The 13,134-nt window shown below is 39.9% G+C and overlaps 1 protein-coding gene across 2 annotated transcripts in view; it reads left to right on the top strand.

Annotated features, from left to right (window-relative positions):
* CDC20B (cell division cycle 20B) overlaps positions 1–10,878 on the top strand; it is a 47,696-nt gene extending 36,818 nt beyond the window's left edge. For both annotated transcript variants that reach the window (XM_038402645.2, XM_043514392.1), the window contains exons 9-12: positions 2,464–2,692; positions 4,866–4,991; positions 5,777–5,894; positions 9,742–10,878. In XM_038402645.2, coding sequence (XP_038258573.1) covers positions 2,464–2,692; positions 4,866–4,991; positions 5,777–5,894; positions 9,742–9,842 — 574 coding nt within the window. In that variant the 3' untranslated portion in view covers positions 9,843–10,878. The remainder of the gene's footprint in view (positions 1–2,463; positions 2,693–4,865; positions 4,992–5,776; positions 5,895–9,741) is intronic.
* The last annotated feature ends 2,256 nt before the right edge of the window (positions 10,879–13,134 follow it).

Below are 13,134 nucleotides of genomic sequence, written 5' to 3'. Positions count from 1 at the left end.
ACAATGCCTATCCACCACCCAGGTGCCATTTTGAGGACTCAAGTGACAAATAAATGATTGTTAGACGATTTGCTGGCCCTCTGCACAGGGGTAAATTTCATCCCAATTGCCTAACACTTTGTATCTAAGCACTATTTCAGTACAGGGGTTGAGGTAAGTCAAACATATTTTCCTCAGCCATTTTGGATTTACAATCCACTTCACTTTATGTTCCCAATTCATTTTCTCAAAGACTTGTAGGGCTGAGGAGAGACCTGCCAAAAATTGTAATTATATTTGGTGTTGTATTCTGTGCTTTGTAAAGCTTCCATTTCAAAGCCATGTGAAATTCTAATAATTTGGGTTAAAAACAGAAATAAAAATTGTGTTTCATTCATACTTGGTTTACAGCCTTGAACCTTACAGTAAAACTCAAAATGAAACTTTTTACTATCTCTGGACAGGGACACATTTCTGGAGAGTTTTGTGGTTTCATTTTGATTTCACAATAAAACTTTGTGTGACAGTTGATTGTAGTACATCTGCTGGATAGCCTACCTACACAATATTCACTAGTTTCAGTTTGCATTTGAACTTTGCCATATGAGACAGATGAAACAGAAACCAATAGGTTACAAATCTATCTGAACAGAAAATGACAGTAAGATTCAATAATGCGTATATGAACAAACACTAACAAATTTATCTGTTTCTATGGGTTAAAATTCATCTAGGAATGCTCCACTTATAATTTCTTAGGAAATTCTCCATGCCACTGCAGTTCCTCTCAGATAAGGAAATCTTTGACAGGTTTCAGAGTAGCAGCCGTGTTAGTCTGTATTCACAAAAAGAAAAGGAGTACTTGTGGCACCTTAGAGACTAACAAATTTATTAGAGCATAAGCTTTCGTGAGCTACAGCTCACTTCATCGGATGCAGCTTATGCTCTAATAAATTTCTTAGTCTCTAAGGTGCCACAAGTACTCCTTTTCTTTTTAAGGAAATCTTTGTGCATGATGACATTCACCCTGCATACCATGTGATGAGACTTGACATATGCTACCCAAATTTGCCCTGTGGGGCCAGTATCATTCCATATAATATTAATGAATTAGGGGTCTTCTAATTCCCCTTAAAGTTCCAGAAAAAGGTATCACCCCAAACCCACAATAAACAGAAATCTGCCATTTTGTAGCCGTGTACTTAAGCCACCACTTTAGCTTATCTTATTGGAATCTATTCAGGCATTTGGGGGCTTCATTAATTTCAAGAATTTAGCATGTCAATATAACACAGGCTAATGAAACACTCTCTTTACCTTACAAACCAGTCATTTCTTTTTGCATTTATGTTAACAAGAGGCTACAAGTCAAAGTGATACTTGACTTGCATATGAAAAACCTAAGAATAAAAGCCTGTCTTGAAAGAAAAGCTCAACACGAAGGGGCTATGACAATTTACTTTATGGGATAGTTTGCTGTAATTATTATATTGACTAGATCTTCTTGTAGTAATGTCAGGTGCCTGGCTTTACCAAATAAGGAAAGTTATTATTAATCTAGATGGTAGTTTTCCCAGTTTGGTCAGAATGAATTTATGAATTTCCTGTGGAAGGATCTCTCATTTTGCCACTGATTTGCTGGAATCCTTTGCTGGGTAGAGAATGGTATCAGAAGCAAGGCATTTTTAAATATTATTAATTTGCCTGGTGTTTTTGTGCTGTATAATAATGATGCCACCAAGAACCAGACTGTGACCCTGGCTATGCTCCCAGGGTAGTAAGGGAGCCCCTTTAGTCCCCTGGGGGCCATTACTTGCCTTCCTATAGGAGGATATATCAGGATTCAGGAGAGGGTGTAGCCTTGGATCCATTCCCCAAAATGCCAGTCAATGCAGCTGAGCCAGCATGGCAGGGAAAGTAAATGGAGCCAGGTTTGTGGTTGGTACAGATTACCTCTCTCTCTGCAGGAGTTGGGGAACCAGAGACCTGATGGTGACTCTGTGAGTCAACATCTGGTTCCTGATGTGTTCCAGGCTATGCAACTATGTACTGCCTCTTAGCTGGGAGTCGGGGCAAAGCCACAATTGACCTTGCAACATTTCACAATACAGAAAAAATGGCTGATTGCTTTTCTTAGGGATAATGGAAGTGATTGAATTGAATTGTTTATAGGGGGAAATTGGTAACATACACTAGACTATCTCTTCAGGTAAGTGCAATGTGTAATGGAGAACAATTAATCTCCCTGACCTGGGCTGGGCATTCACTTTTCCCTGATCCATTGTATGGCAGCACTACAACTTGAGTTCGCTTTTGACACTGGCTTGTTTTGCCTTTGATTTGTCATCTTGTTACTGTATTTGACATACATGTTCCCCCTCCCCCATTGTTGTGTTTTGCTTCTGAAGCCACAGAAGACTTGTGAATTTGCAAACATATCTGAGCTCTATCTTGCTAAATGATGCTGTCTCCTCCCATCTACAGTGGTTCAAGACTAGGATTAATTCATCATCATGATGTTCGGATTGCTCAGCACCATGTAGGGACCCTTTGCCATAACAAGCAGAGTATTTGCAGCCTGAAATGGTCCACAAACAACAAACTGCTGGCAAGTGGGTCCAGTGATGGTCTATTGAATATCTGGCCTAATGACCCCGGTGCAACAGTGCATTGCAAGCCACTGAAATCCATACCCCATGCCTCAGCAGTAAAGGTACAAAGGAAAAATGCTTTATTATTTTATTTCACATATAGCACATTTAACAGAGAGAATAGATATTTTTCTAAACATATTTCCATGCAGTATTATTGCTGATGCAGTAAAATTATGACCTGAATAGAAGGCTGTCAAGATAAAATAGTGTAGCCTTTTATTTTATTTAAAGTGTATTTTGTAATGTGGTATTATACCACTGTGGGTTTCAAGCTTAACAGAGTGAAAGTCACCTCTGCTGCTTGCTTTAGATTTAGAGTGTCTAGGATACATAAAGACTAAAGGTAGTGACCACACAGACATTCAAAAGTACAAGGGCCAGCCTCTTTTACAAGTTTTATTAAAGTTCCAATTAAAATTATGATTGCCCAAGCATATAGAAATTTTATACAGACCTATGCACAAGTCACAAATATAGTTATACTCGCATCCTTAACAATAGTGTTTACGGTCAAGGGGTTTCTCATGAATTGCTCATCAGCAGAGGGATGGTTCCTGCTGGATTTTCCCATAGGGAGCTCAATTTTCCCGCCCTGGGCACCCTCTTTTTATAATGTAATTCTGACTATACCTCATTAGCATTTATGCACGTAGTACATTCTGCAGATAGGGCATGTGTTAGAAAAATGTGATTACTGGGTATCTTGTAAGCAAAAATTACTCTTACTGTTAATTTCACCCATTGGTACATCTTTCCCCGTAATCCTAAGGCATCGGGTTAACATTTCTTATCTCTATAGCCTAGCATGGCTAAGCTAAAATCTTACAGGCCTCAGCCTGTAGGCCTTGTGTTTCAGCCCTAATTACATAGATACCTAATGCATTATTGTTCCTTCTAACTACTGATCAATTTTATACTTCTATATTCCTACAATTTACTCTGTTTAATATACGATGATTATATATGACATAACTTGTTAGGTTTCAGAGTAGCAGCCGTGTTAGTCTGTATTCGCAAAAAGAAAAGGAGTACTTATGGCACCTTAACTTGTTAGTTAATCCTAGTCACACAATAAATGAACAATAAACTAAAATCATTGGCTACAATAGTACTTCTTCCATTGCTGTACATGGACTTTTAAACTTTTAGGGTTGACCAGTGGTCCTGCTTAAGTTCTGCTACTCAGAAGGCACTAAAGTTAATTTCAGACACCAGTTCCCCAATGAATCATTCTAGACCACAAGTAAGTTATTAGCAGTTTTTGCTGGTGCTTTGGTTTCTCGGATGTTTCTCCCCCTTCCCCACCCCTCCCATTTAGGAGCTATTTTAACTATGATATCAGAGGATTAATACAAAAACTTTCTGCCACTTCTAGAAGAGAAGCATTAGAATAAAATTGTAGCTATTCTCCTGGAATTTTTAAAAAAACAAGGTGTTTTCCTCCCCCTCATAACCTTGCTTTCCTTCCTGGGTGTAACATCTGGTGACAATGGTTATGATGGGATGAGTAATGAGGGGAAGCACCAGATGATTGAAAGTGTGGGGCCTAGATTTTTATGGGCTCCTTAATCTTTAAAATACCTGAATCTGTGGAAGAGTAGAGATAGCAGAAAGCAGCAAGGGAATTGGGGGAACTGTGTATGGGCTGTGTATCCCTGAAAATAGTTTGAAACTGCAATGGAACAGCAGCAGTAAAAGGTACTGGCAAGCAGCTGAAAATTGGTGGTATAATTGGTGTGTTTTATTGGCACTCCATCGGGTATAGTCTGTAACTCAGGAGTAGGCAAGAAGCAGTTTGAAGAAGTCCTAGAAGCCTGGAAGCATATAGGTCATAAAGAGTGAGGTGCAGCTTCAGTCCTGTCTGGCCTTAAAATCTATGGATAAATGGAACACAATGTATAAGCAACAGCTGGATCCAAGGGAACCTGAATTTTATGGGCTTACATGGAAGCAGTGAGGCTACAGTGAAGCATTCACAATGGGGGCCTGAAGCAGTGGCTGGAGCTGAGGGACCTACATTTGTGGTTTCCCTGGAAGAAGTCTGAGCTGAGTTAGGTGTGTGTGCATTGGGATGGGGGGCAGAAGCACCTTGAGTTCTGACCCAGGTGTGTTCTGAGTGACTGCTTCATTTCTCCAATCCATTTTATAGGCAAAATCAGTTACATTCCCCATTTCCCCTCTTCCAGCTAACCACCTTTTAATCCAGCATCTTATCTATTTACTTTCCTTTAGGCTATGAACTGGTGTCCATGGCAATCAGAAATCCTTGCCACAGGAGGTGGAATGAAGGATGGATTTTTACGTGTCTGGGACATAAGCACTGGGAAAATCATTGAAACTACAGACACAAAATCGCAGGTGAACGCATAAAATGTCTTCACACTTAAGCTCTGTGAGCTGCACTCTCCTCGTACAGCTATATTTTTCTGGCAAAACTCCCATTGACTTCAATGGGAGTTCTGTGTACAGAGTGGCTGCAGAGTTCTGTCTGTCTGTCTATGCATTTCTACTACACTCAGTGCTGTGTTATCTCGTTGGGCTCAGGATCAGTTAATTCATGTGCCAGTCATCACCACCGCTGTTTCCTCACAACTTTTAATTTGGTCGGAGAGGAGGTAACAGGGAAGTGGTCTCATAGCAGAACCATATGCTGTCCATCAACCCTGGTATTGATCAAATGCCTAACAAGGAGAGGAAGATGTGAGAGAAGCAAGTTTCCCAGGAAGCATGAGAGCACTAGAGCCAGGAGGCCATGAGGAGTCAGAGAACAACAATCAGTCTCCGTAGGTTGAATATGAGGAGACAGTGGGCCAGACTCTCAAGTGGTGTAAACTGTCATGGCCCTATTGATTTCCCTGGAGCTATACTGATTTCCATGAGTTGAGGCTCTGGCTGAGGATTTTGTTTTTAGATCTGACAGGATGCCACCCGTTTTAGAAAGGATGATAATGCAGCTGCACTCAGCAACAGTCGCTATAGAGGGAAATCAAATAATCCTTCCATGAATATATAACTATTTTTCTGTTGTTGCTCAGAACTTGTACATTTTGAGCATTTACTAAGAACATTGTCAGTCTAAAAACAGTTGAATGGTACATGTAGGTCCTTTAAAAAAATTTAAATGATGTTTTAAACTACACTAGATTTGCTCCCTGTTCTGGTTACCCAAAACCAATGAATTAATGACTGGACAAGGCCTCCCTAAAAATCAGATGAAAATATGGAAGTATCCCACACTTACAAATTCAACTGATCTCTATGGTAAGTATTTCAATAAACCAGTTTTTATCTTTCTAGTTGCACTTTCTTTCTCTCTCTATGTAATCTATGTATTTATACAGACACACACACAGACACACATACTTAAATAAAACAAGCTAAAAAAGCAGCCTTTTCAGTCACACACACATACTGGTGTGACTGAATATACTTTGAATATTTTATATTGAATATACACATACTCGGTGTGCTCATGAATATATATATATATATATATATATGTGCATCTAATTATCTATCCATGTGCACACATGCACACACAATGGATGTCTATGTATGTGATTTGAAAGGCTGTGATTTAGCTTATTTAACTTAACAATGAACTACCTCTATAAAAATACTTTTTTTAACAATGGGATTCCTTTACATCAGCATATATTATGCCGGAGGCCATTTAAGACCCAGTCTGAGGATACCCACCATTTCTCCCTCTTCTGTAGGTCCCACAGTCCAATTTCACTGAGCATGGAGGACTGGATAGAACTCTTGTTTCATCACTGTCTCTCAAAAATTAGCTGACATGGACACTACAAAACTTTCCAAGACTTATCCCTTCTTCTTTCCTTGGGGTGGAGTGTACTAATGCAAGACTGCTCCCATCCTGTTCTGGCCTGGAAGACATAGTCCACAAGCTGAATGTGGATATTGAGTCTAGCAGCTCAGAGTGCTACCTGTAGAACACTAGGTCAGCAGCTGCTTCCAAAATAACTTTTGAAATAATTCTTTCCACAGGTCTATTTGCTAATTAGCTTTTTGTTTGTTTTAATGAATGACTTTGACCTAATAGTACAAAGGAATGTATGTCATGTACCATAGTGACAGCTAGAATGAGTGTGTTTTCCTTTCTGCTGTGTGAATGGTGTTTCATGAGGCTGTGGTGCAGGAATACGTCCTATTAGAGTCTTTTCTTGCAATTTGTGCTTCTTTTAGCTGTCACTCCCATATGTTAAATTACAGATCACCACTTGTTTCAGCATAATCTGAAACAATTCAGCACAGGCATCCAAAATTAAATTAAAATACATGACCAGTTTATGTACAAAAATGCACACATATTTGTATATCTATATGTGTAAGCATTTACTGCAGTTCCATTTGTGTGTCAAGTATTTGCATGCTCAATGGCAAGTTATTGCTAACATGATTTTCTATTTTTTGTATAATAAGAGTGTCTGTTCATTTAAAAATACTTTTTCTAGCACCTTTTGGGTGCATTTTTGTGCAGTCTTTAATCACTGATACACACTGGCTGGCTTTCTTACCACTCTATGCCTTTATACCATGGTATTGATAGTAAATCTGAATCCATTTTCATCCATTAGGGTTGCACTGGGTGAAATTCAATCCTGAGGTGAAATTCATCCCCATGCAGCATCCGCATAAAGCCTGTGGAACACCTAGATCCCTCTTTAGACTTATTTTGAGGGGTTAAGAGGAACTCTTATGGTGTATACTCCACAGAGTCTCTGTGGGGGGTCCAGCCAACCAAGTGGCTGCACAAATACATTCCTATGCGTCTCTTGTGTGCCAGCAACTTGGTCCCAACACCAGACTATGGGGAACTGGCATCAATGGTCATATTGAGGGTAAAATGGGGGAGGGAACTGATGATACTTATACATATGTTATGGCCACAGTATTCTTGTGCAATTGGCAGAGAAGGCTGAAGAATGACTTGTTATATTTATGGCATAATCAGTTTAAACTTTTGCTTTACATTCAGTCGGTAAGGACAATCTGAGACTTTTCATGTGTTTGAATAGCATATGTTTAAAAAGCCTGAATGCATATGGAAATTAACCCTGCTTTTGCTTTAACTTTTGATAAAAACTCAGCTCTCATGCTTATATACAAAACACTTAGCACACAAGTGACATTTGCTACGGCAGTACAGTTACCCGGCGTCACTCCATTTCCTCATCAGTTTTACTTCTTCACAATGGAAATTAATTTTCTTAACTGTGAAGACCAGATAATTATGAACCAGAAGAAGTTTCTACTGAAGGTGACTCTGCCCTGTTATAAGCATATGGAGTTAAGAGAGACTATTGATTATATATATCCGAGAAACCCTTAGTCACACGAGTTTCACAAGAAAGAAAGTAACAGATGAGTCATTATTGGGTTTCAGTTTTTAGAGGCTGGATTGTGCTGATCACCTCACTTGACGGGCTGAGCTTCTGCAGCTACCGTTGAATTCAATAGGAATTGAGGTTGCTCAGTACCCTGCAGGTTCAGAATACAACACCTCTGGAATAGAACCATCTTTTTAAAAACATTGAGTCCATTCTTTGGATATTTCTGATAAGTCTCTGACTCTTTTCCTTCTGTGTTTATTATAGCCACCCAGAGGAGACTGTGTTAAGAATTCTTTGCAATGCAGACTCATTCCCACTCACATGCACTCAGCATAGGACTGCCCATGCTGCACTCTTGCTTAAGTAAGGAAGCAAAGCCTGAAAACTAATCCATAGTGGAAATAAATTAGTGACAGTCGCACTTTAATATTAAGCCTTGGGCAAAATTCCAGCCTAAGGGCACTACTACAATTAAATCCCTCGACTGGCCTGTGTCAGCTGATTTGGTCTCACGGGCCCCAGCTAAGGAGTTGTTTGATTGTAGTGTGGACGCTGGGGCTTGGGCTGGAGGACTGAGCTCTGGGACCCTCCCCTCTTGTGGGGTTCCAGAACCTGGGCTCTGGCCTGTGTAATTAAACAGCCCCTTAGCCCGAGCCCCATGAGCCTGAGTCAGCTGACACAGGCCAGCCACGGGTTTTCAGCTGCAGTGTAGACATACCCTTAGAGTCTCTGCCAAGTGACATCAGCATCAGTACTGCTCTAATTTGCTCTAAGTCAAAATGGCTGCAAGGGGCCATTCCAGCAGCCTGGCAGTACTAGACCACTCTATCTAAGGGACTCGTATGGCCCTCATTGCCATCTGAGCATCTCATCTTTTTATCCATACAACATCCCCGTGAGGTAGGGAAGTGCTGTTATTCCCATATTATAGATGGAGACTGAGGCACAGAGAGATTAAGCAAGTTGCTCAATGTCACACAAGAAGTCTATGGCAGACCAGGGAACTGAACCAACTCTCCTTAATCCCAGTATAATACTTGTCCATCTTTACACTATGGCTCTGTCTGGATTTTCTCAGTGATGCCTGCATGCTGGGGGAATCCTTACATAACCAGGTAAGCCAGTTTTGCAGCTTTGTGCTTGTGGACTGGGGCAAAGTAGCCACAGCAGCCAGCCAGAATCTTGCCCCTAATTTTTTCTATAACCATGGGTGCACTCAACATACAACTCCAATAAATTGTTGTGTAGGAGCTTTTTCAAGAGGGCTTTATAGTGCAAATAACTCGGAAGTTGGAGACACTATCTCATAACTGCTGGATCAGTGACAAAGTGTCTGAGAAGCATGTGCAGCTACAGGAGAAAGATCAGTAGTGAGGCACATTACCAGTCATAGATTAGACACACATTTTGACTGTAGTGAAGAATCAAGAGTTCAGGTTTAAAACAAAGTGGCATAATATTCTCCTTTGAGAGAAAAGCCTTGCGGAGCTTTTGTAAAGTCCTGATAGTTCAAATGTGACCCCAATAAGAGGAAAATTTTGCTTTCAGCTTTTTCTTAGTGTAAAACTGCTGTAAATCTTAGGCTTGCTCAAACTAAACAGCATATCCAATGCAACATGTTGTGCAGCTGTAGTTATAGTAAACCAAGCCTTACCATGGGTGGGCAATTTTCAAAATGGCAAAGAGTTCTCATTTTAAAATCATGACATCTCCCTGATCTCCATTATAAATATTGTGGTTTTGTTTTGTAGGTCATAAAGGAAGAGTCTTGCACGTAGCACTGAGCCCAGATCATAGCAGGATCTTTTCTCTTGCGGCCGATGGAATGGCTTGTGTGTGGAAATACTGCTAATCTGGTGAAAGCAAGGACTTTCAGGAGGATTATTCTAGTTAGTTGTGGCAACTATTTTCCATTGACTTTTGAAAGTGAGCAGTTAAAGGTTTTTGGCAATGACAGTAATACAACAAATCTGCATTCTTTCCCAATGAAACATGGAATAAAGATAACACCTTTGTTCAAGAGAAAGCACTATTCTAGTTAGTTCATTATCACATGGAATGTGCTTGAGCCCAAACTGCCCATGCTTTAGATGAAAAACATTCTAACTCTGATTAATAATATCACATTTGTTTTCCTTAAACCCATAACACATGGACAGAGAGCCAGCACGAGGACTATGCACCAATTAAGTCTCACTTAGTGCCTGTTTTGAGCCATAGGCCTAATGAAAAAGGCCTATTCTCAGGAGTACAGTCCATTAGGGTATGTCTACACAACCCACAGAAGCAAGCCTCCCAGCCTGGGTTGACAGACTTGGGTTAGCAGGGTTTGTGCTAGCACAATAAAAATAGCTGTGTAAACAGTACTTTGAAGTTGGAGCTCGGATTCTGAAACCTAGGGGGGCTTTTATTAAACCCCACCCCTCTATTTCAAAAAGTTTTTAACATCTAAAATAATAAATGCATAATAATCATAATTAAATGGTCTTTTTGTAACTTACTGGTCAGTTAGTTGTCTGTGTCCAGGAAACAGAGGCTGTGTGGCTTTTGGCTTAAGCTGTGGTGACTTACGTCTTTTGCTTTAGAGGTCACCAGTTTGATCCCCGGCATTAGCAAAGATTATAGCTATCATAGTTACATAGTTTCATACTTGCTGGGGCAAACTCTCTTTGATAGTAAGACTTTGCCTGAATAAGGACTGAATACTGACATAAGCTAAATAAGGACTGCAGGATTTGGCCCAGTGATCAGCAAGCTCTCATTCAAAGCATTTTAAAGCCTTTGCAACTCCACGAATGTCTCTGACGTTCTCCTTCCACCATCTGAAAGCAGGAGAAGTAATGGACTTGGAATGGGCTAATGAGAGACAAGAGAGAAGGAAAGACTTGCCTCTGTTCCCAAAAAGACCCTTGAAACATTTTTGTGTGTGAAAAGAGCCCTGCAGGAGTAGAAACTCATAGCCCTTTCTATCTGAAAAATATTAGAATGGTTCCTGTAACTCAGCTGGGGAGGTGGGAGTTGAGATGAGTGATATAAAGTCAGCCCATGGTTTTCAGAAACGAAAATTCAGCTGCGGCTGAATGGGTGACGAAAGGCAGACAATGTTAAGAGGGCTGCAGAGGCATCTGGAAATGAATCTATGGGTCACATATTTTGTTCTCATCCATAATTTAAAACCACATCTCTGCCGTTTATAAATCACATAAGAACTGACTTTAGGGCTGGAGAGCAGACACCACTAGTTGCATTTTCTCAGATGTCACAAGTACATCAAAAGTTGTTCATTTACAAAAAGTGTGATATAGCCCAAAACCTCTGGTTTAGTGGCCACCTGTTGTGGTCTTACTTCAAAGCAGGTTGGAAATCACTCTTTGGTGGTGCACATAGAAATAACTACAAAAAAGCTGAGGTCTAAGAACAGGAAATTATTAATTCAGAGTTTGTCTTCCAGTATGAACATGGCTATTGCAGCTGATTTTAACAAGCATTTAAAATCTGTGACCAGAATAGTGATTTTTTCCCCCTCCAGTTGCAGGAAAAGCAGAGGGAACAGTAAATTGTGAATTTGTTGTGAACTTATTTCTGGGATTTTTTCCCCATTTTTCTGTTGGGGAAGTTTGAACATCATAACCTCACCAACTAGATTAGGGGAGATATTTGTTTTGAATCTGATCATACTTTGCTTGATAAATTGGAAGGGGATTCTCAGAAAATACAGTGCTGTGAGGCTAATCCTTTTTCCTTCTTACATTGCAGAGGTCCTTAAAATGTGAAATCTTGATTCAGTTTAATTTTTCCATTGGCATTACGTTTAATGGTGACATGGGAATTTGTTTCTCTCCTTGGGCTGTCAGAGTTAGTATTTGTTAAGCTTCTGAGCACACAGCAAAGGCCATCTTTTTTCCCTCTTTGCTAAGGCTGTTGAGGATGAAGTAGATTGAGATGGATATATTTATGGGCAGTCCTTTTTCTATGTGTTTTTTCATTTCTAGGATCGGTACCCAGAACACTGGATGGGTACCTAGAGACATATTTAAATAAATAATTAGATTAAATTAAATTAGTGCACTAATGAATGCATCCATCTTAAATATTCATGTATTAAAACACAATAAAAAGATTATGAAATGTTTTTGTTGTTACTGCCTTTTGTGACATGGACGTGATGTAATTTAGCACTTCTGCCATAGATGGAACACTGTAGAATGAGTATCAGAACAAAGAGAGTATCAGAACTGCACACAAATTATGTCTACAAATAGCAGTCTCTTGAACTTTTGAATAATCTATTCAAGGATTGCATCCTCCTGGGTTCTCTAGAATATAACAAGGTTGTTTTTATAGTGCTGCATAACTGAAGAGATTAGAAAATTTAGATCCATGGAGCTCTTTGATTAGCTTACAGTATAACCTACTGAAATGTTCACTAAAGAACAGACATGGGGCTTGCTTGCTTAAATTCATCACCTTATCTTACATGCATCAGGCCTTCACTGCTACAGGATGGTCTGCTGTGATGATTCAATGATTAAATGATTATACCTGTTCATTTCTCACTGGCTACCTCATTAGCCTGTAGTAAGTGGAAATCATTGCATTCTAGATGGCAACATGTCATTAGCTAATCACGGTCAGTCTTCCTTATCTATCCAATAAACTTTTATTGGCCATTCCCTAGAGGGGGAGATCTGATGGGAATGGGTGCTTTTTCTTGATCTGAAGATCTTTCCAGTTTAGGTGAGAGGGCATTTCAGTATCCAGGCTCACTAGTGTCTTTGCTGTAAATGCCAACAAGTTTAAACAGCGACAGAGGTATTTAGGTTATTTTTACTATGTGAGTCCTGAGCCACTAGGAATGATACTGAGTCCAACTGATCTTACAGAAGCCATCAAACAACATTCAGGTAAAATAATTGCTATTCACCAGAATCAAACTGGGCAAGATTCAAGACATTTCCCTAGAGAAGGAAGGCTTCACATTTTGTTCATGCTTATCATGTCTTCTAGCCCAGCATATCTCTTAGACCTTTACTATGCCAGACCCACTCTTTCCTAGTCTCCTGGGTTCTGTTGTGCTAGGAGGACCATGAACTAGGGTGACCAGACAGTAAATGTGAAAAATTGGGACTGGGGTGGTGGGTAAT

This window comes from Dermochelys coriacea, chromosome 5, assembly GCF_009764565.3.
Source record: "Dermochelys coriacea isolate rDerCor1 chromosome 5, rDerCor1.pri.v4, whole genome shotgun sequence".
NCBI lineage: Eukaryota > Metazoa > Chordata > Testudines > Dermochelyidae > Dermochelys > Dermochelys coriacea.
The sequence above is the reverse complement of the archived record's forward strand: the minus strand, read 5'-3'. Positions and strand labels throughout refer to the sequence as shown.